This window comes from Myotis daubentonii, chromosome 17 (assembly GCF_963259705.1).
Source record: "Myotis daubentonii chromosome 17, mMyoDau2.1, whole genome shotgun sequence".
Taxonomy (NCBI): Eukaryota; Metazoa; Chordata; class Mammalia; order Chiroptera; family Vespertilionidae; genus Myotis; species Myotis daubentonii.
The window spans coordinates 25,540,066-25,565,076 of record NC_081856.1 but is presented as its reverse complement, the minus strand read 5'-3'; the positions used below and the strand labels follow the sequence as shown (position 1 = coordinate 25,565,076).

Genomic DNA, 25,011 nt, shown 5'->3' with positions numbered 1-25,011 from the left:
CCAGATATGAGAGTGGAAATACATTTTATTTTGCTCTAATGTGTTTACTCATCTAAGATCACATACATACGATATTAAATGAAAACTGTTTTGCAGCCACCCTTGTAGGAAGAGAAGGAGGCCAGTGGTGACTCTGTCGAAAGCAGATGGTTTCACTGTCTCTGCGTTTAAGATTCACTGTTGGAAACCCAAAGGTGAATGAGGGCCTTGGAGAAGAAGAGACTTGCAAGCGTGTTATGCCTTCAGGGTAATGGGTTTATTATATGCATAAACAAGTAAGCATTTATTGGCGTGTTGTCAAAAAACAATGGACAAGGTGACAAAAAACTATTTTAGCACAGAAACAAGACAGCTGCCACAGACCAATACTGAGCTTACAGACTCTCCAAAGATCACAGAACCTGAAGAGAGCTTTCAGGTCCTGTAGTTATTCAGACAATCAAGTCAGCTATATAATGCAGGCAACACATGGCAACAGAACGCGATTAGCGGGGCAGTCTCTCACTGGGGGATGGAGGAAGGCTTGCTGGGGCCCGGGGTCGCTGATGGGAAAGGGCATTAAAACCTCATAAATCCTCCATATCGTTTCTCCATTTCAGGAACTTCGTTGGAGTAACTTTCTCCGTCTTCGCTGGAGGGCAGAGAGTCGGCGAAGCGCTTCAGGAAGCCCCCGTACCTCTTCTGGTAGTCCATCCACCACTCCGGGCGCCCCACTCTTCTCATGAAGCCCCCGTAGCGCTTCTGCAGCTCCCTGGCTTCATCTTCCAGCGGGGGGCCCCTCTTCAGGCCTCTCATGGAGCCCCCGGATCTCTTGCTCCCTTCTCCATCCCTGGCCTCTTGGTGGGGGCTGCCCTCCCGGTTGTCCCCTGTGCCCAGCAGCTCTTTCAGGGGGTCTAAGGAATTGCCCAGAGTGCCACCCTCGCCTGCATCCTTCTTCATAAAGCCTCCGTACCGCTTGGCAAGGGTCTCACCTCCCTCGGCCTCCTCTTCTGGCTCCAGAGGAGAAAGCTCATCGGTTTTCTTCATGAAGCCGCCATACCTTTTCATGAAGCCGCCGTACTTCTTGGCCAGCACATGGCTCTCCTCGGGCCGGCTGCTTTCTCTGAGGGCGCTGGTGCCCTCCGGGGGGAGCTCCAGCGCGGACAGCTGCAGCAGCTCCTTGCAGGCGTCCCAGGTTTTGAGAGAAGGCAGCTTCCCTTCACACTCCAGGGTGCAAGCCTGGGGAGGAGAATTCGATTTGAGAATAAAAAGGAGGCTTTTCTGATTTTGTGAAGGGAACAGATTGCCGTGGACCACAACGTATTTACTTCGAGATGAGCACTCCCTTAATAATCTCCAATTTTTTCTTAAAGCTTTTCATCACACTCAATAGGCAAATCAAAGGGAAATGGATTTAGAAAAATTGTGGAGAATGAATTGAAACAAATGAGAAATTTTCTTTGAATTTTAACAGGATATACATATCGGGCCATTTCAATACCGTAAAAGGTTTTTTTCACCCAATTTTAACCTAGGTTGACTGCCTGCACAATCTAATTTCATGGGATAAATTTTCACTGTTGATTTCATTTCGTTTGAGCTTTTTCTAATCAAAAGGGAGAAATTTCTGTTTACCTAATTAGGGACATTATCTGAAAATTCCTTTTATCTTCTGTCGTACACAAAATAAATACCAATGACATGAGGTTTCTTTATTTTCTTTTGTTAATATTTTACCTGCAATGGTATCCAATATTCCTGCAAACATTTTCTATCTTAGAAATATAACCAATTTAAAATAGGTTTAAAAAAAGACTTTCTAAAAATTCAATTTAAATCCTATGAATTATTTGGATTATGACATACTGATTTGGTGAAAGTAGAGGTTTTGCTTTTCTTCCCCCTGAATTGATTAAAACTGAGTTAATGATCTTGAACCAAATATTTGTAGTTATGAGATCACATATGAAATTATACACATGCTAATGTTTATTCATATTACTTTTCTTAACATTTAGTTGCTGATGTATAGGAAAAGGTGTATTAGTGCAACAAAATTCTTTAGGGTACATATTTAATCAACTTTTAATGACTGTTTTGTGTCTAAGAAAATTAAAAATATATACATATAAAAACCTAAAGATGATCTGATTAAAGTGATCCTGTTTATTTTTATATCTGATTAAGAAATAAAAATGTTATTAAGAACTTAAGATGTTCAGGTGTCAATATTTTTATTCTAAAATATAATTTAAATGATTTCTTTACCAAAACTTAATGTTGAATATTTTGTACACTATTACCAAAATGCTTCTTAATGTTAGGATTTCTTAAAACACAAGTAATGATAATCACAATAACAGATTCATATTTTTAAAAGTAATGTGAATTTATATGCTCCTATATATGTCTATGCGCTTTTTGCTATATTTATCACACTCTGTGTTCTATGGTCAAGGTCATATTAGAGGATAAATTCAATTTGGACATCAATTATGACATGCCTATGAATATTTGCATCTGCCACAGAACCAAGCACAAGTGTCTTTCACGTGGTAGAAGGGCAATAAATATCTGTTATATTGATTTTACTCCATGGTGTTGGTTAGGAAATCTCATTTCTCATATGTGTTTTTGCATCCAAGGTAAAACTCCATTACCACTGCAATTCTAACAATATAGTCATTGACAAAGCCGTTTGTCAGAGATAAAATAACAATCTAAAATGTAAGTTCCCATACAAAACAAATCAGTTAAACCAAAAACAATTAGAAGAAAAAAGATGGATGAAGGTGTTTTTATCCCTAATTAAGAGGCAATGTTTTTCTTGTAGTTTAATTATAAAGCCCCACTATATGTCTTCTCTTTAAGGCCATGTTAGCACATGCACATATCAAAGGAAGTGAATCAGGTAATTCAAATGAAACAAACCTTTAACCCGAATTAGAAACCTTGGATTTTGTGGAATACTTCCCTGAGATTGTTGTCCCTATTTTATGCATCTACATAGCAAAATGTCTTCAAAGGCTCCAGTGGGGAGCTTGACTCCTCAGATGAATACCTGATTCTCTACTGAGCTGTTGAAGTCATCACAGAATTTCAACAAATTGAGGAGTGCAAATGGATGCCAGGGGAGCTGGTTAAAATGAAGCTGCCTGGGTCCCACACCCGGAGATTTGGATCCGTAGAGCATGGTGGTGATTCAAGAGCACCTGGACTATGATTAGAATAAGAGCTCATTTGTCCTCAGGTCCACCCCCACCCCAAGGCCCAGTGGAGTCCTTTTCTTTTCTTTGTTGCCACCTCTCTGGACACTGGCCATCTCTCCTGTGCCTTTTCCATAGGCACATCAAACTGTTGTCTTAGTAGGTTTTACAGAAGCACATTCAAGACATGACAGCAGTTGAATTCCACCGTCACTTGTACGTGAGACTTTTGCCAATTTCTTTCTCTTCTCTGCTCTCCCTTCCTTCCCCCTTAGATCTTTAAAGGTAAAGGGCTTGAGGGACCCGAGCTAGAGAAATGAAATACGTAAAAAGGAGACAAAAATGTCACTAATAAAAAAAATGACATTACCTGCAGGCAGGATGAGAGGATGGTGGTGTGTGGAAGGGTCCCTTAGTGGGATGGTAGGAGTTGGGGTGACTGAGCATCTTCCTTGGGACAGGTGAGGTGACAGCGCAGTGCTCTCCAAGGTGCTGAAGAGAGCACATGGGGCTCCCATATTCCCCAGGTGAAAACAAACTTGGTTTGTGTGGGGACATGGCCACCCTTACCGGTCCCTAGGTAGTCGTGGGTCCCCGAAGCTGAGAGCTAGAGCGGGACCTGGGTCAGCGTACAGGGGAACAGTCGAGACACCGAAGTCACCAGAGACCGCGACCGATTGCCATCAGAGGACGCACCGTGCGGTGGCCGCTACCGCGCTAACACTCACCAGCGGGTCGATGTCGGTGGGGCGCGCCAGGAGGTAGCTGCACGTGGCACAATCCTGGCTGCATTCCGCCCGCACGGTCGCCAGGAGCGCGAGGCTGAGCGCAAGCAGCCAGGTGCAGAGGGTCAGGAACCGCGCCATGGGCTGCGGGGAGAGAGGGACGCGAACTCCGAGCCTGCCCGAAAGCAAGCGGTCCCCTCGGAGAGACCCTCGCCGGGACAGTCCCAGCCGGGAGTTTGTGGAACTAGAGAGCAAGAGCTCCTAGGGGCACTCTCGCCTGGGACCCCGCCTGCCCGGCCGATGCGGGTTTGAGAGGCCCCGGGCCATCTCAGAGGACCTCCCGGTGCCCAGGTTGGCACGGTCGCCCCAGCCCGGGGCTGCTCTGAGCACTTGGCTCTCTTACTGGGCGAATGCTGTTCCGGGCAAGATTCTGCAGGGGAAGAGCCAAGACCAAATGCTCAAAAGCGGGAGCCTGGGGAGGCCTGACATTGACCCGGGTCACAAACAGGAAGACGGTTGGGAACCCCATGCAATGAGACGCGGAATGAACCCCAGCAGGCAGACGGCCCCAAGGGCGCGCGGTCAAGGAGCGCTCTGGCCAAGTTCACTCACGTTGACGCTGTTCAGATGGCACAGCTTGGTCGGAGAAGCGCAGTCCCAGCCACGACACTAGAAGGGAGAGGAGAAGGCAGGTGTCAGGGGCAGGGGGCGCGGGGGAGACGCGGCCCGGGGCGCGGGCAGGCGCCGGTCTCACCGTCGCGGTGGTCAGTGTCGCCTCGGGGGCCGCGGGCTGGACTGCAGGTCTCGGAGCGCCTGTCTCGCCTCCCCTCGCCGTCCCCGGGCTGGCGGCGGCTGCAGCCACTTTATAATTAGCCCCAAACCGAAGGAGGGGAGCGCGCCCCAATCGCCGGCGGGCTGCAGCTGACGCAGGCCCTACGCCACCCCCGCGGACGCCGTCGCGGGAGGGGTCCGTCCGGGCGCGTGCTCCCGGCTCCCCCGGGGGAGGGGGCGGCGTGAGAGGGCGCTTGCTGCTCCCCTCACGGCCCGGTGACAAACGAAGGTAATTAGGAAATTGGGGAAGACAAGGGGAGGAGATCAAGTCCCCGCAAGGAAGGGCACTGGAATTGCACTCCCGGGGGTGCGGGCTCCAGAGAGAGCACCAAGGTGGGGCGTTAGGAATGGCAGAGGGACCGGCTTTGGTTTCTAGATTCTAGAATGTCCTGGAGACCCTCCGAGCTAGTGAACCTGCCCCCCTCCTTTGCCTCCTCCTGGGGCGCCCTCGCCGCCGCGGGCACTAAGCACAACCGTCCTCCTGTATCCACCCGTCTGTCCCTGCATTAAGCTCCGAGGTCCTCGTGGTACCGTCTAACGGCGTCAGACGCACACAGTAGGTGCGCAGTTAATGGCTAAAGGAAGGGATGATGGAAAGTTTCCGGGAATCTGAAAATCTCAAGACTGAGCTTTCCCCCCTTTCGCGTTAGTGAGACCGCCTGCCAAGCGTGGACGCAGTAAAGCCTAACCTTCTGGAACGGAGGACGTCAGGGAACAGGGAAACGGCATGCGCTCCTGCCACTGGGGGTGGCGGGGGGCGCCTTTACTCAGCGTCCCAGGCAGTCTTCCAAGTTGGGGACTGCTCACTGCCTCAAGTGCGGGGCCCGAGGTGTCCCTGTGAGAGTTTGACCAGTAAGAGGGAGTGCCGGGGCGGGTGTGATATCATCGCGCCAGGTTTGGCGTGTCCAGGGAGGGATGAGGGACGCGGTACCCAGGGCATCCAGGGCCTGGGGCGCGCACATCCTCTTGGCCGGGAGGGGGTTGAGAGCCAACGGTGGAGGCGGGGTTGTCCACTGAGACCCGCTCCGCCACTTCCAACCTAGCTCGACGGAATATTGCCAAGAGGCAAATTATTTATCTTGTCTAAGATCTCAGTTTTCCCATTTGGAAATGGGAACAAAGGTAATGTGCCGGAGATACGTAAATGAAATAATTATGTAAATTACACATTTAGCTGTGTTCCTGGCACATAGCAAGCCCTAAAAATGTGTCACCAATAATGTGTCATCTACCTACCTTCCGGTTTGTCTATCATTTACCATCATACATCTGTTCATCCATCCATCCATCCATCCATCCATCCACCCATCCATCCATTTTTGTATCTATCTATCCTTCCTGGCCCTGGAGAGAAACCACAGACAGTATCAGAGCCCAGACATAGAGAAAGGGTCTCGGGGTTTCCCAGCCAGAAGCGCCCTCTGCAAAGGACTAACCAGGACCTCAACCTCCCCGGGGACCAGCTCGGGTCGCCCTGTATTTCTCATTTCGGTCGCTAGAGGGCAGCGCTCTCCTGCGGAGGTTCGGGTGCGCCTGGGAAGGGGGGTCTCGGCATCAGCATGCGGGCTCCGGACAGGAACCCGGGGTGGCCACGGAGCCCCAAAGGTGCACTGCCTGCCTTCAGGGCGGGAAAGCCGAGCGCGGAGGTGCCGCGGCAGAACGCCCGGCAGAGCCTAAGACATCTTGCCAGGAAAGCAGTTTCCCCTTGGACATCTTTAAGCTCTTCACATCAGGGGGCTGCTGGTGTCCTCTCCAGCTCGCTACCTCCCCGTCCCCAAAGGAAAGGAGAGCTGACATCTATGAGTGAGATCCCCCCACCCCCCGCCCGCGTTGCTCAGACGTGAAGGCAGCCAACTAACTGCAGTACTCAGTAGTAACGGTGCACGAATAGATCCTGCCTCACGTGAAAGAAAACTTGCTCTCTCTGAGCACGGGCATACCTGGGATCGATCACCTGGGAACAGAACTTGAAACACATAATCAATAATCAGGGCAAGAGGCTGAGACGTGTGTGTGTGTGTGTGTGTGTGTGTGTGTGTGTGTGTGTGTGTGAGAGAGAGAGAGAGAGAGAGAGAGAGAGAGAGAGAGAGAGAGAGAGAGAGAGAGAGACCTGCTTCCTTAGGGTACACAGGATTGCTGGACACAAAAGGCTCCCTACAATCTTGGAAAAGTAGAAGCTTAAACGCTGAAAGGGGCCCAGGGATAATTGATTTCCACCCTCATTCTGTAAATGGCAAAAACGAAGCTCAGACGGTCAAGTGACATCCAAGTGACCGGCCCAGACAATGGCAGAACCAGGTCCCGCACCTCCTCTCTGGCACCTGAGGTGGGCCTGGTTTATTTCTGTTGGAACAATTAAATTAATGGTTGCTCTGAATGTGTTTCTATTGGTGAATCTGCATCTATCTCTGAGGCTTTCTAAATGTCAGGGGAGAGAAAGGGAGGGCTGCCTTCGAGGAGTAGTGCCCCAGCGCCCGTTCATCTCATTGGGACATAGTGGGTGCTGACTAGATGGGCTGGCTGCCTGGCCGAAGGAACGGCGGTGGGAGGTTGACCTTGTTGGCATCGCCTAATCAGTGATGGATGTCTTCCCATCACCTGTCTCAGTTTATCCCAGGGGCTAAAGGGCATACATTTTTGGGTTCATTTCTTTATATTTGAACGGTGGCTGTGGGTTGCAAGGAACTTGCCTTTTCGTGATCCTCTAAATATTTATTGAGAACAAATGGATTTTGCAATTACTTCCTGGGAAAAAAGCTGCTTTAGAAACGAGACTCAAAAAAAAAAAAAAAATGGAAGGGAACCTTCTCTTAAAGCATTTAATCCAGAGAATTCTGAGTCCCAGGTCAGAATCAAGACCTCATCTTCTGATTCTCAGGGCCCAAACATCGCAGATGAAAGGGATTTATTCCAGACTCCAAGAATCGTGGCTTTTAAAGTCCCAGTGATAAGTGCTGTTTCATTCAGTTCTTAGGTGTTAGTGGTAGGAGGCATTTGAAAAGTTCTTCAGTGTTGTCTTTCTTCACCTCCAGGCTGGAAGATGCCTGAATTGAATAATGCCTTTCAGGGATCCATTCCTCTCCTCCCCGCTTCCTGCCACCCAAGTACACATACTTTATTATGGAGCCCAATTTCCCTCGGCCCCTCTCTCCCTAACACAGCAGTAGTGAGAACACAGCACTTCTGCACTCTGGGGCGTGTGTAATGTTTTAGCATAAAAGCACCGTGTTCTAAAATTTCCAGTGTTTGGAGTCAGGCCAGAGGCAGGGCAAACTTGCCTGTTTTCAGCTACAATCTAAAGTGTGCACGTCGCCAGATAAGGTTCTGTGAGCTGGGGATGTTACCATGAAATATCACTTGATTCTTCTTTGAACTGGCTGAGAGCCCCCTAGCAGAGACTGGAAGTTGGTTGGAAGGAGAGGTTTTTATGGTGTGATAAATCCCCATTTTAAGCAGGGTTAGTGCTGGTACATTTTCACTCTCAAAATCCAGGCCACAAAACAAACCCTTTGAAAGAAAAAGTAACCTGGTACAAAGTTTTCTAAAAGTGAGTTTGTATAATAAAATGTGTCAATGGAGAGAGAGAGAGAGAGAGAGAGAGAGAGAGAGAGAGAGAGAGAGAGAGAGAGAGAAGGAAAAAAAACATAGCAGGGAAGTGAAACTAAACTGTGTATATCAAATGTATTATTTATATACTATAAACTTAGAAGTAAAATAGGGTTCCTCAATGTGGCCTCCCGCTCTCAGGGGACAATAAATTTTAGTACTAAGCGTAGGTAATTAGACCACGAATAAAGCAAGTTACAATATGACTCATTCGATTTAAAGAGGATAGAACTGAGGATCCAACCAATATACAGATTATTCAGCAGCTTCACTTTTAAAAATGACTTGTGTAATTGCCTTGAAAAGCCTACCAGAGAACCAGTCATGTTAAAAAATTGTATTGCTCTGGCCCATGTGGTTCAGTCGGTTGGAGCATCGTCCCAGGCACCTCAGGGTCTCAGGTTCTATTCCAGGTCAGGGCGTATACCCAGGTTGTGGGTTTGATACCTGGTTGGGGTGTGTAGGGGATGCAGCCTCTTGATGTTTCTCTCTCCCTCTTCCTTCCTCTCTCTAGAATCAATGAAAAACAGGTCCTTGGGTGAGAATAAAAAAAAATTACCTCGGGCCTGACCAGGTGGCTCAGTTGGTTGGAGTATTTTCCCTGTAAGCCAAGGTTGTGGTTTTGATCCCCAATCAGGGCACACACAAGAATCAACCAATGAATGCATAAATAACTGGAACAACCAATCTCTCTCTTGTCCCCCCCCCTTTTTTCCTCTTTCCTTCGTCTCTCTCTAAAATCAACCAAAGAAAATAAAGTTATATTGCCTCTTCAGACTTGAACAATAACTTGACTGATTTTTTTTTATTGTTTCCGTAATCAAGTTCCAGATCCCACCCATAGGACCTGCAGAGAAGGAAAGATATTGATTGATTGAATGAAAATATTCATCAAGGAATCAATTTCCACAATTGGGACTACACTAGAAGTTCTAAACAGGTTTTGAGCAACAATAAGTCACTGGAGCAAATGTGGTGGCTGCAGGTTCCCACTTTTATAGGGGACTCCTCCGTATATGCCTACGGGACAGAGCTTTTCAATAACGGATACTCAGTAAACTTGTTTTTACAAACTCTGCTCCGACTTGTAGCTATATCTTCCATAGCTCTCATGCGCATGGGATGGGCTAAAAAAGTAAGAATGTTGTTAAAAAAATTATATAGGGAATGAGCTAATCCTCCCCAGATAGCATTCATTTTTAACTCTAATTACTCTCTTGATGTCTATACTTTGTTGTGTATAGACATTAGAGCCTGGACAAAAGTATTACTTTATGTGTATGAATCCTGTGAAAAACTAACAAAGTGCAATATTTTATGGGGGAAAATGATTTCAATATTAAGAGTTTAGGATAAGAAAATGATACTTTTAATTTCTGTTTCTCTATCAACTGTGTGTGTTCAGTTGGAAAGTTAATCTCTAACTCTCATTTTTCTCACCTGTACAATGGGGAAAATAAAAACAACCATATATAGATAATGTGTATGTATTAAACTTATATTAATGACACTATTTACTGTGCTGTGTTAAACTTGATTTTCCAAGGCCAAATGATTGTTTTTTCAGTTCTTGGATTGTCATATTCCTCACCTCTTATATTTGGAGCTATGATTTGGTTGCCTTAGTGGAGTGTTCAGATAATGAAAACAAGTGAATATTTTGATAATGGTTAACGGAAACAGGCTATTTTGCTCCAGTGCTCCAAATTAAAAATTACAACGATAGACCAATTTATAACAACTACAGGCAGCAACCTATTTCACCAAAATGTAATCAGATATAGCTAGAATAGAGGATTTATAGATGGCACACAATCTTATCAATTGTTATTTTATTTGGGATATATTATGTAGCATTAACTGTGGGCTCCTGGTTCATAGGTTGACACTCAACCACTGAGCCACACCGGCTGGATAATGTGTTGGTGTTTTTTTTTAACTTCATACGCCTCAGAGTAGATGGGGAAATAAAGTAGAATATGAACATGTGGGGACCATCTCTTATCCTCTGCCCAGTCCATCATCCTCCCCTAGAAGAGATGTGCACACTTTCGTTTGCTAATAATGGACATCCATGTAGGCAAGTTCTCCTTCAGCTTCTCTCTGTAGGACCCACAAAGGTATTTGCTTCTTCTGGTTCTGAGTTCTGTTGTCTCGGAGTTCGAATTTGACATCCTCCCAAGGCCTTAGGATGTTTGTGCCACTGCCTGCTCTTTTCTCACTTGTATTGTTACTTTTTGCCTCTGTTGGTTCTCAGTCCTCATGCACCCTCATAAGTACAAAACTATTTATTTTCCTCTCATTTTAAAAAAATAGCACTTTCTTAAATATGTAGTCATTCTCTTCCCTGCCCAACTTCTGCTCTCGCTCTGTCTTCAGAGTTCCGATTGTTGAAGGATGGAATAAATTCTTTCTTGGCCCTTCTTCATCCCCCATGAATTCCTTCCTCCACTGCCATGTTGCTTTTGTTCTTACTACTCTAGTGAGATCATACTTGTTAAAGTCAGCAGTGATCTTTTAGATAAAAATCCAAGAAGCTCTTTGCAGTTCTTATATTATGTGTCATATCTGCAGTGTTGGACACCATTGACCATTCTCTCTTTCTAGGAGTTCTCAAAACATCGTCTCTGCCTCTTTTGATTGTTCCTTCTTACTCTATTTCCTGGACCTTTCTTTCTCCATCTGTCCCTTAAATGGTGATGTTCCCTATGGCTTTTTCCTGTGCTTCATCTCACCTTAAGTTACACATTCTGCTTGGAGAACTTACCCACTCCAGGACTTTACCTCTCATTTATATGTCAAGTATTCCTAAACCTCTGTCTGCAGCTCAGGCGTCTCCTACATGCTTTAGGTATCTCAAACTTTTGTGTGGAACCACTTTAAACATCGCTTCTTTAAATCTGCCCTTGCTCCTGTGTTCACTCTCAGTGAATGGCAGACATCTGGAAATCATTCTTTTTAAATTTTAAACGAAGCCATTCTAACGGGTTAGTGACATCTTATTATTTTAACTAGAAGCCTGGTGCACAACATTCGTGAACTAGCGGGGGAGCATGGGGTCCCTCAGCTTAGCCTGTGCCCTCTCGCAGTCTGGGATCCCCAAGGGGTCCTTAGCACTGCCACAGAGGCAGGACAGGCTCCCGACACTGCTGCTGGGCTCGCCAGTCATGAGCCCAGCTTCTGGCTGAGCGGCACTTCCCCTGTGGGAGCGCACTGACCATCAAGGGGCAGCTCCTGCATTGAGTGTCTGCCTCCTGGTGGTTAGTGCGTGTCATAGCGACTGGTTGTTTTGCCTTTTGGTCAATTTGCATATTAGTGTTTTATTACATAGGATTTTAATTTTTCTGATGACTAATGATGTTGAGCATCTTTTCACGTGCTTTATGGTCATTCATATCTTTTGTGATGTATCAATTCAAATATTTTGCCCATTTTTATTGGGTTGTTTATCTTTTTATGATTGAGTTGTCAGATCTTTATATATTCTGGCTACAAGTCTTTTGTCATAAATAGTTCTTGTAAATATTTTTATTTAGTGTCTAGTTTACTTTTTAATTTTTTAAATCATGTCTTTTGAAGAGAAGATTTGTGTTTTATCCAAGAAAGATTTGCCTACTCCAAGATTGTGAAGATACCCTCCTGTTTTCTTCTAGAAGTTTCTAAATTTTATTAACCTATAAATTTTATTAACCAGTGTCACCCCAATAAATTCAATTAAAAATAAATCTTAAAATTCTCCAATTTCTTTTGGTAATTGTTTTGGCTATTATAGAGTCTTTACATTTCCATATAAATTTTACAATCAATTCATCAATATATTCAGAAAATCCTGCTAGGATTTTGATGGGACTGAATTACATTTGTAGGTCAGTTTTGGGAGAATTGCCATCTTAACAATGGTGTCTCCCTATCCAGGTGCCTCATACATCCCTCCAGTGTTCTTTAAAGTTTCTTAGAAATATTTTATAGTTTTAAGTGTATAGGTATTGTATATATTTTGTAAATTTTATTATTAAGCATTATATGCACTTTGATTTTTTCAAATGATATTATTTCAAACTTTATTTTCCAATTATTTGCTATTAGTTCTGTTTTGTTTCTAATACAGAGGGACAAACTCTTATAGGTGCTAATGTTATTCTACTTCAGATTATAATTGATCATGCATTTCTCCTCTCTTGGCCTGTAGGTTACTTCTTGTAGTCTTCATTCCCCATGTATAGCCATAAGTACTTGTATATAAGAGGCAAGTTCATTCTGGATTAGTTCTCAAAAGACCATTAGAAAGCACTCAGAATTTAAAAATCTTGGGACTCTCATAGCTTGAGCTGTGTCTGAAAGGCAGAGTGAAATGATTTGACAATTACTTGACTGATTAGAAAAATGTGGACATTTTTTTACACTTGATTGGCATCCAAATTATCCATTGTTCTCTTAACAAGATAAATGTCAAATCATATCCTTGCTTGTCTCAGGAGAGAAGCCTAAAAAGAGAAAAAGGAGAGGCAAAGACTGATTCTAAAGTAACACCATTGCACACAGATGTAGAGAGTAAGGAGCTGTTGCCACTCAGGACTACTACAGCAATCACAGAGCAATAGAATCTCAAGGTTACAAGGAATCTTAGAGGCAGAAGGGATCCAAGAATTAGAGGTGTAGTTGGATCAGATGAGATATAGCTTCCTCTCTAATTATGAGTTTCCTTGGTCATTGGACTAGATTATAGATTTATCTTAATTTTTAAAAATCCATACTCTAGAGCAGTGGTTCTCAACCTTGGCTGCACATTAGAATCACCTGGGAATCTTTTTAAAATCCTGATTGTTAGTCCAAGTGCCTCTCCAAGTTCTATTTGATTGATAGTGTTTCAAAAATTTTAAAAAATCTACATTTTAAAATCAAAACTAAAAACTAATTAATATTAGCAACTAATTATTCTGATTTCAAATTCAGACGTTTTGTAGAAAAACCAAGGGTTCTCTTAAGTGGGACACCTATTAAATAAAAGTGCAGATTCCTCGGCTCAGGATCAGATAGTATGATGATGGAGGTCTGCAGGGACCTTGGCGTGTGCATTGTAACAACATCCCCAGTTGATTCTCCAGCAGTTGGGCAATCAGATCATACGTACTTAGAGAAACAGTATCTACAAGAAAACCACAGATGGATGTGGCCTGGGATAATGGCCTAACCTCTGGCCCCTAGAGCATGTGGCTGCACTGATTGTCCTGAAAGACATCTTGAAAGTCACACACACACACCCCCCACACATACATACATACACACACACTATAGTCGCACGCACCCTACATACACCATACCACACACACACACATACCATAAACACATACACACACAGCACATACCCTCCCACACATACATACCACATACATACCCCCACATAGCACATTTATACACACAACAACACACTACCCGCATACACATATACCACACACACAGCACACACACAAACCACATACGTATGCATGTAACACACTCACTACACACATACACCTCACACACATACACACAGCACAAACATACAAACACACATGTGTGTATTTTGCCTTTTCATTTAAAATACAAGGAAAGCACTACTCATCATCATGCAGCAGTATGTTAGAGAACAAAGTTCTCTTCCCCAAGTTTCTTCAAGTCCTTAAAAAAAAGTGCAAGTCACAGAAAGGAGCCCATCTCTGTACCCTTCCCAGAGCCCACTCCCTGCTGCAGGATGGACTCTATTGTTATAACGAGACGAGAAGGCAGACTCCAAATCTCCTTTTAAACTGTTTCTTTTAAAAATATCTCCAACAAATGCACAATCTTCTGTCATATTGAATCTGTTTTGGGTTGAGGGGACTGAATGATGCTATGTAGTAGATGAACAAAATGAAACAGGATGAAATCATGCAGCCAGGAGGGAGGAGGGATAGCACAATTTTGGAGCTTTGGGTCAGAATCATGTGAATTCTTGTTTATTCTGGATTCTAGTCTAATTCTAGTTAACTGGATTCTAGTTAGTCCAGGCTCTGTTACTTGTGGCCTTGAGTACGCTCATAACCTCTTCATGCTGTATCTGTACAGGGCTGTAACTGTAGTACCTCATTTATAGGATTGTTGTAAGGATTATAATGGAAAATGCTTACAGTAGGGTGTGAAACGCATTTCAGAGTAGACAGTCCTTAGTTTTTATGATTTAGCGGAATGACACAGACTTTCTCTACACTCCCTGCCCTGTTGGTCTTCTTCTGTAACCACTTCTTAGGGACCAGAAGAACAGTAAAGAGCTGATAGAATAAGGCTGTAGGAGAGGATGGGGGAGGAAGGGAGAGGGGTATGGGGAGGGTGCACTGGGATCACTTGGTGTGGCTTCTCCTCCCCGCTTCCCCACCATATCACCTACTAATAGAGGCCAACAATCATGTTCTTATTGGATGGGCCAGCTGTCCAGTGTTAGTCTCTGTAATCTCCAAAGGTACAAACTGATCAGATTTACAACTTCTGCTTTTCATCCAAATAGACCTCGGCAGTAAACATTTAATTTCAGGTGGCTCCAATATTAGGAGCAGCTCTGAACATAACCTTTTCTTTTTCTGAATTCAGGAGCCATAAGAACTGGCCAGGAGGAGGCCCTCAGTCCCAGTTCTTTATAGCAGATGTTGCAAAATAGTGACCAGCACTTGGAACTTGGCCTGCAGATGTGTTTTGTTTGGCTCATATGGTATGTTTTAAAATTTGGAATCGGTGTCCAGCATCTCAGAATAAGAAAGCGTACATAAAAGTACGAATTTCCAGCCTATTTTGGAAATCAGGTCTGGTTCTTGTCCAGGCTCTCATTTGCGTTTGGACTTGTAGGCCGGAGCTGAGTGTGGTTGTCCTGGGAGGGACGAAGGTCCTGTAGGTTTTGGGACCCTGCGCGGCTAGCTGTACACATTCTAATCTTCCTGAAGCTTTGAATTCTATTGCTGGCTCAACAAGCTTCCTTAGAGTCAGTCTAGCAAGGATCTAAACCCTTTGGCCTCCATTTATTCATTTGTTAAAGGAGCTAGGGTGCTTCTAGTTCTAAAAATCATCCATCTAGCTACGAGTACTGCATTTGACACAGGCAGAGATGTCAATGTCACGCTTCATTTGTTAGTCCTTGTTTTCTTTCTCTTTTCTTGCCCGTCTGTAAGGGCTGGGCTACTGACAAACATTCCCTCCTGGACCAAACCCTAAACAGGCTTTTCTGGGCCCTCTTCTCCATTAGGCCTCACGCTTGGTTGAACAAACACCAACATGGGTTCTAACAGCTCAAGGCTGCATCTCTAGGGTGACCACGCCCCCCTTCAATGGGCTTCCCAAAGGATTTGTTGCAGCCAACACCTGGAGACAGTACCCCTGCATCCGAGTCTCTGTGGGAGCAGAGGAGCTGAAATTGGATAAATGCCAGTTAGCAAACCCAGTTGGTTTCACATGGACCAACCCCTGCCTATTTTTCCCACTTTTTGTAATTTTTCACCTCTCTGATTCTGCAGAGCTCCTGCTCACTCCTATCTCTACTTCCTCATTCTCCCTTTAAAGGCCCAGTCACCTCTGTACAAACCAAGGTTGAGGTCAGTTCATGCTGGACTTTTCCTCCTCTTGCAATAGTGTATTGCCGATGAATATCTGTCCATACCACTTTAACTAGTGTTTGGCTTTGTTTATCTTTGATATTGCTCATTCCCTGGTGGTTCAGAGCCAACAAGTTGATGAGAAGCCCTTAGCTGAATCCCAACTGCAGTGTCCATTTTAATCGTATCTCGTTGTATTTGGATTGTAGTCTTTGCTACTAAGCTCCATTTTTGTACCTGGAGAAAGGGGGCCTTCAGTAAGCATTTATCGAGTAAATAGATGAATTGGTAGCAAGTTTGGCATTCCAACGTGCTGTGGCATTTCAGGGAGTGAGAAGCTGCAGTCCAAAAGTTAGATTTTCTTCCACACACTAAAAAGACACACACACACACACACACACACACACACACACACGCACACACACACGCACTCATATTATGCCAAATACTTAAGAAAGTGTAATGAACAAGCCCAGAGGAGATTACTTCACATTAAATCGAATTGTCAAAATAAGTGAGAAATTGTAGTTTACAATTGGGGTTCTCCCTTTTTAGAGTAAACTACTCTATTTTAGTAGTCTGTGTTTGCTGCAAATTAAAAATGTAAAATATGTAAGCAACAATGGAAAGACAGCTATGGCAGAGAAGTGATTTGAACTTTTAAATATGATAGCTTGTCCCTATGAAATGAATAAGTGATTCAAAAGTGATGGAAATTAGATAGAAATTAGATAGAAATCTGATTCCAGACACTGGCTCATGGAATAGTGGTGGATTTTAATGACTCTTTCATTCACTCATATCCAGTGCCTCATGTAAGAGAGAATCAAATACAAAGACATATATACCCACTACCTTGATGCAATGTCCATACTAAATATTTCCATAGTTTCTGTTTTTAAGGTAATAAATTTATCCCTACTCCTCTTCCATATTGTTTCTTATCTCTGCATCCAGAGCAAGCCACTTTTAAAGTGTGTGGGTATCCTCATGCATATTTTTGTTTTAGTTCATCTTTTTGGGTTCCTAAAATAGACAGAATTGTGTTACGTGTTTTTTAAAAATATTTTTATTGATTTCAGAGATGAAAGGAGAGAGAGAGAGAGAGAGAGAGAGAGAGAGAGAGAGATCAATGATGAGAAATAACCATTGATCAATTGCCTCCTGCATACTCCCTACTGGGGATTGAGCCCACAACCTGAGCATATGCCCTTACCAGGAATCAAACCATGACCTCCTGATTCATAGGTCAACACTCAACCACTGAGCCATGCTGGCCAGGTGTGTTATGTGTTTTTAAAATCATATTTTAGAGTATCAACTTCATGTATAACTTCTGACATTTATCATTATGTTTTGAGATTTATCCATGTTCATACATGTATTTCTAGTTTAATCATCTTACTTGTTTGATGGAATGATTAAGCCACAGTTTATGATTCATTACCTTATTATGACATTAATTTATTTCATTACAAACAATGCTGCAGTAAATGCTCTGAACGGATCTCTTTGCTCACATGTTCCTGAATTTCTCAAGAATTATACCTGCATTGGAGATTATGAGGGTGTTAGAGTATGTGCACGTTTAACTATATTAGTTAGTGGTGAATTGCTCTGAGAAGCAGTGTACCAATTTACTTTGCCATGGCAGTATTGAACATTCCTATTTCTCCACTTTTTCTCCCCAAACTTGTCAGATATTAAAATTTTATCAATATGTTGGGTGGGAAATAGGACCTAATTGTTGTTTTACTTTACACTAGCCTGATACCAGGTGAGACTTTTTTTTGTATTTATTGATTATTTGGGCTTCCATTTCTCTCAACTACCTATTTATATCCTCTGACCATTTTCTATTGAGTGGTTTAATTTTTCTTTTAAATATATGATAGCTGAAGGGTTCCCTATATTTTGAACTTGATTATATATTTGAAAGTATTTTTAGTACTTATTTTATCCACTATTTTGTGTTTCAGGCAAGAAAAGGACCTCTTTTATAGTAGTTGATCTACCACATTGCTAGGAATCAACTCTGTACTTCAATTTGAATTTCTTTTCCCAGTTAGATCATTTATGCATTTTAGGTTTACTTATTAACTCTACCTTTATCGTCATGTGGAAACGTTGGCCTGAAAATCAGAATCACTAAGTCTGCACAAGTTTTCCCTGGTTGTTGCATTTTTTCTCTTTCTCCCTCATCAAATAATTACTGTAAAAATACCCCAATAATCTGTATATTTGACCCATTATGCATTTGGAGGTTAGTGGAGAACAAAACATTCTTATTTGAGTACAAGAAGGTATATCCATTTTAGGTCTGAAGTGATATGTGGGAAGTATGTAACATGCTTTGTCCCACAAGGATCTTAACCTGGTTGAAGAAGATAGAATTTTTTAAAAAAGAATTTTATAATAATGTCAGACAAAATGTAACCAAGTGCTACACCATCGAGCAGTAAATAAACAGAGAAAGGGGACAACCCTGTGAGGGTAAGAGTTTGGGGAAGGCTCTTCAGGAGCCTAAGTCAGAGCCTGAAGACACTGAAGGATTTGGATTGACAAAACAAGGGAGCAGCTGTTCTAACAGGGACGCAGCCTCAGCAAAATTCAGCACATGTGGCAGCAGGAAGGCAGGGGAGGGAGGGTGGGTGGGTGGGGGGTTAAGAGATCAACTGAAGAACTTGTATGCATGCATATAATCACAACCAATAGACACAAGACACTGCGGGGGAGGTGAGGGCAAGTGCGGCGGTGGGGGGGTGGGGGGGGTAGGGGAGGCCAGGAGGAGGTCAATGGGGATGGGGGGGGGGGGAAGAGACACATGTTCTACTATTTGTAATACCTTAAACAATAAAACAAAATAAAAAATTTTAAAAAGTCCAGCATGTGCATGGAAAAAAGGGCTCCGTAAAGGGCTGAAACATTCCCCCTTTAGCCACAGGAAGTAAACAATATGCGAGGAAACTACTTTTGCACAGAAAATAATTCAGTAAGTCTCTTGAGGAGTACAATAAGGAGCACTTTTGCAGATGGATGAATTGGCAGCTATATTTCACTTGGTAAAACAGAAAGCAACAGGCAAACGTTTTATTTACTGATATTAACCCAGAAACCACTCCAACCATGACATTTTCACTTTTCTATAGACATTCTAGGACACAGTGAAGTGGATTTGTCCCTTACGAAGGACTTTAGAATGTACACTGGTAAATCTTTTCCCTTCTGGGGTAAAATTTAGTACTTGTTTGGGAAATGAAATGTGAGAGACAGCCAGCTTGCAGAAACAGAAGAAGGAAGGTCATGACAGTACCCAACAGAGCTCTCTGGCTTCCTCACATCGTCCTTTCTCTGAGCTTCTTCTAAGAATGGTCCATCTTTTACCACTCTTGGAAATGAATTTCCTCTCAAATTAAGTGACTTATATTTGCATTCTTGAAGAAGTCTTAGTGTTGGTGGGAGGACGTGCATTTACTGTTTTCAGGCATGTGGATCAAAAAACCAACATGCTTCCCATAAAGGGTTATGTCCATGATTTTCCTGCGACCACCATTCATTTCTCTGTATTTCATGCTGAAGCCAATGGGAGTTCCACATTCTTCCCTGGACTCTGTATGGGTCTCGTCATTCAAGGGCAAAAATTGCTGGCAAGCTATTATACACATGTTTATAATCACTGACAGTTGCATTGCTATAACTAAAAGATGCATTCTTCCTAAACACATATATTGAGGATGGTTAGAAAAATCTGTTTTCAGTTAAGCGGCCTCCCTTTGATATGTGTTTCCAATTGCTAACTGAATGCTGCTTTAATTTTGTTTGTAGGAAGCTGAACTGACACCAAGCAAAAGCAGCCTGTTGTCTGGACTGTGTTCTACACTTGGCTATCCCAGAGGTTGGTATCACCGACATTCAGAGATCTAGGAAGAAGCCATCTGTCAGAATTAAGAAAGAGGCTGCTACTATATTTTTTTCTGTGTGCTTGCCAGTGGACCTAATTAATAGGTGAAATGTACTTTTGTGTGGGAATTGAAGAAATCTTGATCACACACATGGGGAACCAGGGGGACCTATGGCAGCCATATAGCAATTGTGTGGCAAACCTAATGGCCTTTCCTGCTTATGGATGGTCAGCTGTAAGCAAACTTCCACGGGTGGGCTCACCTTTCCTATCGCTCTTTTAGTATATCCTTCTTTCTCACACATATCTTATTTTTAAAATTAACTTTTGCATTCATGTCTCTGGACTATTCTTCTTCGCTCATCTTCCTCCCTGCACACTCCTCCTGTCTGGGCCTGCACATCTACCACCACCTTTTGGAGACTGCTCACTTCATCGCTGCCCATCTCACTAGCCAGGACTGACTTGGCTCTTTGCACAAGTGATATGTGGGAAGTATGTAACATGCTTTGTCCCACATGCACTTTCTGCTATTTATGAGTTTTAAAAAAGTCAAGTAATTTTTCTGTAAAATTTGTTGTATCATAGACTCAGCCAATTGCATCCTTGAGTTGTGGTTTAACATACCTCTCTATTCCATGTATTTTCTGTAAACTAGCAGATATATCTATAGGTTCTATTTGATGCAACTTTGTTTTATTGAGCAAGCATGTCATAGATATGGTATTGTATACTTTCAAAGCCATTACATTGGGTGACAATAACACCTAGTTATTTCACTTTTTGTGATGTTCAAATTGACTGATGAATTTAGCTATTGTAAGTCAAATTCATCCATTATAAAATTCCCAATCAGCTTCTTACCTAAGAGTTTTAACAACTATTGCCCCCCAAAATTATTTCATTAACAATCATAAAGTTGTGATTTCCAATTCTGTCATATTTTACACATTAATTGGAACTCATATATAAAAAGCTCTTTTCTCATCAACTATTTGTCTACTCTAAAATATAATGTATACAAGAAAGGCAAGGTAAATGCCTGCATTATTAATTTTCAGAATAATAAATTAGTACTCTAGCAATAGTGTCAAAGAAGGTATTATCATTTTGGAATTTTAAGAACTCAAGAGTTTTACATATTTGATGTGTTTCTAAGAATACATTAATGTATTTGGTGTTCAAATGTCAATGGCAAGCAAAATCTCCTTCAAGTTAGTCCTGTGTTTAGCACAACCAGCTGTAGCTTCCTTTACTTCTGGCATGATAAGATGTCTCAGACTCATGTTGTACATATCCTGTCCTAAACCTGAAGTTGACCAATTTTCCAAGGAGTTCTAATTCATATTAGTGATAAATATTACTTAAAAACCATTATTCAGTCATTGCGGTTGTTCTTGCCTCCAGACTTTTCAATAAACATAAATTATGATGATATTACTCATTTACATCATAGATTATTTTTTTAATTTATATTTTTTGAGTTTAATGTCTGTATCTCTCTCTGTTTTATACACTGACAATGTTGGTATCTGATGATTGCATAGCTCATTCACAATCCCATACAGCACTCACCACAGTGGAGAATGGGAACTCTTTGAGACTCCTGGGGAATTGTGACTCAAGCATCTCCTATTCTGGGTGCTTACTTCTGCATTGCACACACAATAGGTACTCAATTCTTTGTTGAATTGAAGTCCAAATATGTTTTGAAAGTCATGGACTTTTTGAGGCCCAGGGAGATAGAGGTCATGAAGTTCAGGAATCCCAATGAATCACCACTGAAAAGACCAAGGCCAAGTTGTTTAAGAATTGCGAATAGGACTAATGGAAAGAAAAATATGGAATCAAAACATAAACCACTTCCACACAATAGAAGACTTTAGAGCTATAAAAATATGAATGCCAAGAGAGAGCCGGCTTCAAAAATCATATCAGCTCTGTTAGAGCTGCCTTTTTTATGTCTAACAAGGAAGGGGAGGGGAGAGAGAAAAGGGAAGTAGCTTGCTTATGATGAGGCAGCCTTCCTCTACCCGGAGTGAGGGCTGCTGGCAGGAGAAAAGTGGGTGCAGATTATCTTTGCCTTGGGACAGCTTCGCTCTTCACTTCTCGAAGTACTGACAGCAGATTACTCAAACTTGAGGAATCGTGGGGATGAGGAAAAGTTTTGTTCTCTGTGTCTCACAAGTATCCAACGGTTACCTGACAAGCCACCATGAAGGCAAACCTTTGACTGAATGGCACATATTCCTCATATCCTCACATTTTCAAAAGTCCAAGTGTATTTATTTCTAGCAATGGGGCCTCTGCTGTTTACTGAAAAATATAATAATTAAGGAAAAACTGTAGAAGACTGGCCATGCATTTCTTTGCTTTTGTTCTTTAGAAGCCAACACAGTGTTTGGTGGAACATTCCTGGTTGCCTCTGAACATTTCCCCTTGGAATTACAATTAATTCAGCTTAGCGTAACTCCACAAATATTGATTGCCTATTTATCTGTAGGATGATTATAATGTCATAAGTGTCCTCTGGTAAGCAGTCAGTGAGAAGTTTAACCTGCAAATAACCAACATGTTTGAGAGTATATTTCGTGTCACTAGAATCATTTAGATGCTTGTGTGGATGAAATGCCCTGATAAAAATGCGCCTGGATGTACTTCCATCTTTTGGACGAGCGCAGGCATTACTACTTCAGTCCTGACTAACTTTCTGGGGCGCTGCAACATGTCCTGGCAAAGGGCAGCCTGCAAAACATCTGCTTGGATTTCAGCTTTGTCTTTGAAATAATAGCCTGACCATGTTTCCAACGAACACGTCTGCAGTTAGTGCCAATTTCCCTTTGTGCTGTGTATCTTTTACTACAAAGACAAAGCGCTAACTTTTTAAATTGAGAAAACATCTCTATAAGGAAACTTTCTAAACCATCTGTACAGAGGAATGGGTGTGGCATCTCCAACTAAGATCTCCGTGCAGTTACTAAAAATCAAGTTGCAGATGAAGCTAAAAAAAAAAAAGTGCCCAAAGCCAGTTGGAATTTTCTTTCATCGGAAGCTGCTTCTCCCATGCCTGGATGTGATGGAATAGCCACCCAGTGGGTGCCTTCTCCATCCTGTATCAGTGACAAAGCCCTCCAGGCTCCTCTTTATAGAACTGTTAAATTGCATGTTTGTGTACTGTCTGTTCAGATCCGAATTGTGCCATATCCACTTTTGCATAGCAGCCCCCTAAAGAACACCCCTGTTAAGCCTAGAATAATAAGTCGATAAACACAGAGAATAAAATCACAGATACTGCTGGAAACTGTTACATTAGCTAAAAGAAAAGCCCCATTTCACTTTTATGACAAATAACCCAGTCCCTCGTAGGCATCAGATTCCTAAAGGCATCTGCTGATAGCTGACGGAGTGTGTCTCAGGCACATGCTGTTCTAGGTGGCAAAGGAGGAAGGCAGGGTAATTTTATCTTTCATCAGTGAAGTCAGAGGGAATGGAGAAATTATATGGTGGCGTGCCGTGTAGCTGTGGGAACTACTTCATGCACACCCCCTCAAAGTGTGACAACATTTGTAATGTGTTGCCTCTTGCTGCCCCAGAGATGAATTTTTGATGGTTTACAATGAGCCTTAGGAGGCAATCAGAAAAGATGGTCAAAATATGATATGACTACTTCTTATAATATATCTTAAAACACACACACATGCATTTTAGAGGAAAAGTCTGTTTGGGTTTTTCACGCCACAGGTCCGCCTGGGCTTTCACCCCGCAAGGGAAAAGGCCTGCTGCTTGCTCTCACCCCCTCCTGTGCTTCTGCTGCAATCATCCATCCAAGTCTGCAACGTGCCCACAGTTTCCAATCACTGATTTCTTTGTTGCTGCCGCTGTGGGGTTAAGGCATATGATGGCATTTGGGAGAGAATAAACAACTGCTGTAATAGGCCAAGATGGCAAGCTCTGGCGAGTGGGATCTATCAAAAGCAAACATGGGTAATGATCAGTGAAGAAAATAAAGCCTTTATTCTTGGCTGCTGAGAATGATGCCATCCAGCAGGCTGTTTTTTCATTTTGTTCTTCGCCTGAGTCCAGGTACACCTAACACGGGAGGCATAACACCACTGAAAGACTCCGTGCTTGAAAACAGAAGACAATCTTAAGTTACAGACCCATCTGGGTGGGAAGCATCAGCCTATCCATGTTTTAGGGGATTTTATTGTCAAGTTTTCCTTTGGTTCACATAAAAGCCCCACGCCCTCTCTGTTTTTATTGGCCGGAGGACAGGGCCCTGGACAGGAGTTTTGGAAAAGCCTAGAGAGACCCCCGGGGGGGGGGGTTCCCACTGTGCTGGCGGCAGCTGGCGGTGCCCGTGGCGCTATGCCTGTCGGTTCAATCTCACGCTCTGGCTAATGGGCGCCACATCATCCAGGATGCGTTTCCTGGAACGGCCTTAATGGCTGTGGATAATATGTTGAGAGGCCCAACACCTGATCTTCCATTAACAGACCTGGCTATTTTTACTTTTAAATGTCCAAAAGAGCCAATTATCCTGAAAATCTCCAATTAACTGTACCAGGTTGAATTATTGAAGTGGATATTTCAGGAACGTCCCCTTGGTCTCCAAATTTGTCCAGTTGAGGTAGGATGTTCACGGTGAAAACACCTCCTTTTGGCCTTTTGCACTTGGTCCCATTTCTACTTGGCAATGGCGACAGAGGAAGGGGTCCTGTTTGGCAGGCAACCTCCTGAGAGGAGATAAGCAACATCTTCCCACTGTCCTTACCACACAGCGAAACGATTCCTTGTTGCTTTCTGTTTGATGGTACAGTGCCGCTGGAATGCAGACCTAATGCAGACAACCTTATTTCTGTTCCAAACAGTGAGTCATTTGGGGGTGGTGGTGGGGGGCAGGATTGCCCTATCCTTGATACATACCTACTACTCACTGTGGCCATCTGCAGAACTGGATGCCATCATAAGGAGCCTGGAAGCCTCAGGTTTAGGTACAAAAGAAACAAGCAATGTACAGTAATAATCTTAGTTGTGAAGGGGCTGAGGGAAAGAAACAACCATGGAAACATGTTAATAAGGGACTTTTCTAGCTTTCAAACCATGTTCAGGAACATCTGCTGATCAACCAGTGGGTAGGACTTAAGGAAACCAGTCCAGCCTCGCCA

General features: G+C 43.1%; 1 protein-coding gene across 1 annotated transcript; it reads right to left on the bottom strand.

Moving 5' to 3' along the window:
* Nucleotides 1-234: 234 nt before the first annotated feature.
* Nucleotides 235-4,821, bottom strand: PENK (proenkephalin). Its single transcript, XM_059673147.1, has 4 exons — nucleotides 4,665-4,821; nucleotides 4,523-4,579; nucleotides 3,914-4,054; nucleotides 235-1,218 (listed from the first exon to the last, which is right to left on the bottom strand). Exons 3-4 carry the CDS (start codon nucleotides 4,049-4,051, stop codon nucleotides 559-561), a joined length of 798 nt encoding a protein of 265 aa, XP_059529130.1. The 5' UTR covers nucleotides 4,052-4,054; nucleotides 4,523-4,579; nucleotides 4,665-4,821; the 3' UTR covers nucleotides 235-558.
* Between the last annotated feature and the right edge of the window lie 20,190 nt (nucleotides 4,822-25,011).

Coding starts and splice junctions, on each gene's coding strand:
- PENK (XM_059673147.1), bottom strand. CDS start 4,051: ATGGCGCGGTTCCTGACCCTCTGCACCTGGCTGCTTGCGCTCAGCCTC. Junction 1,219..3,913: donor CCACCGACATCGACCCGCTG/GTGAGTGTTAGC, acceptor TCTCCTCCCCAG/GCTTGCACCCTGGAGTGTGA.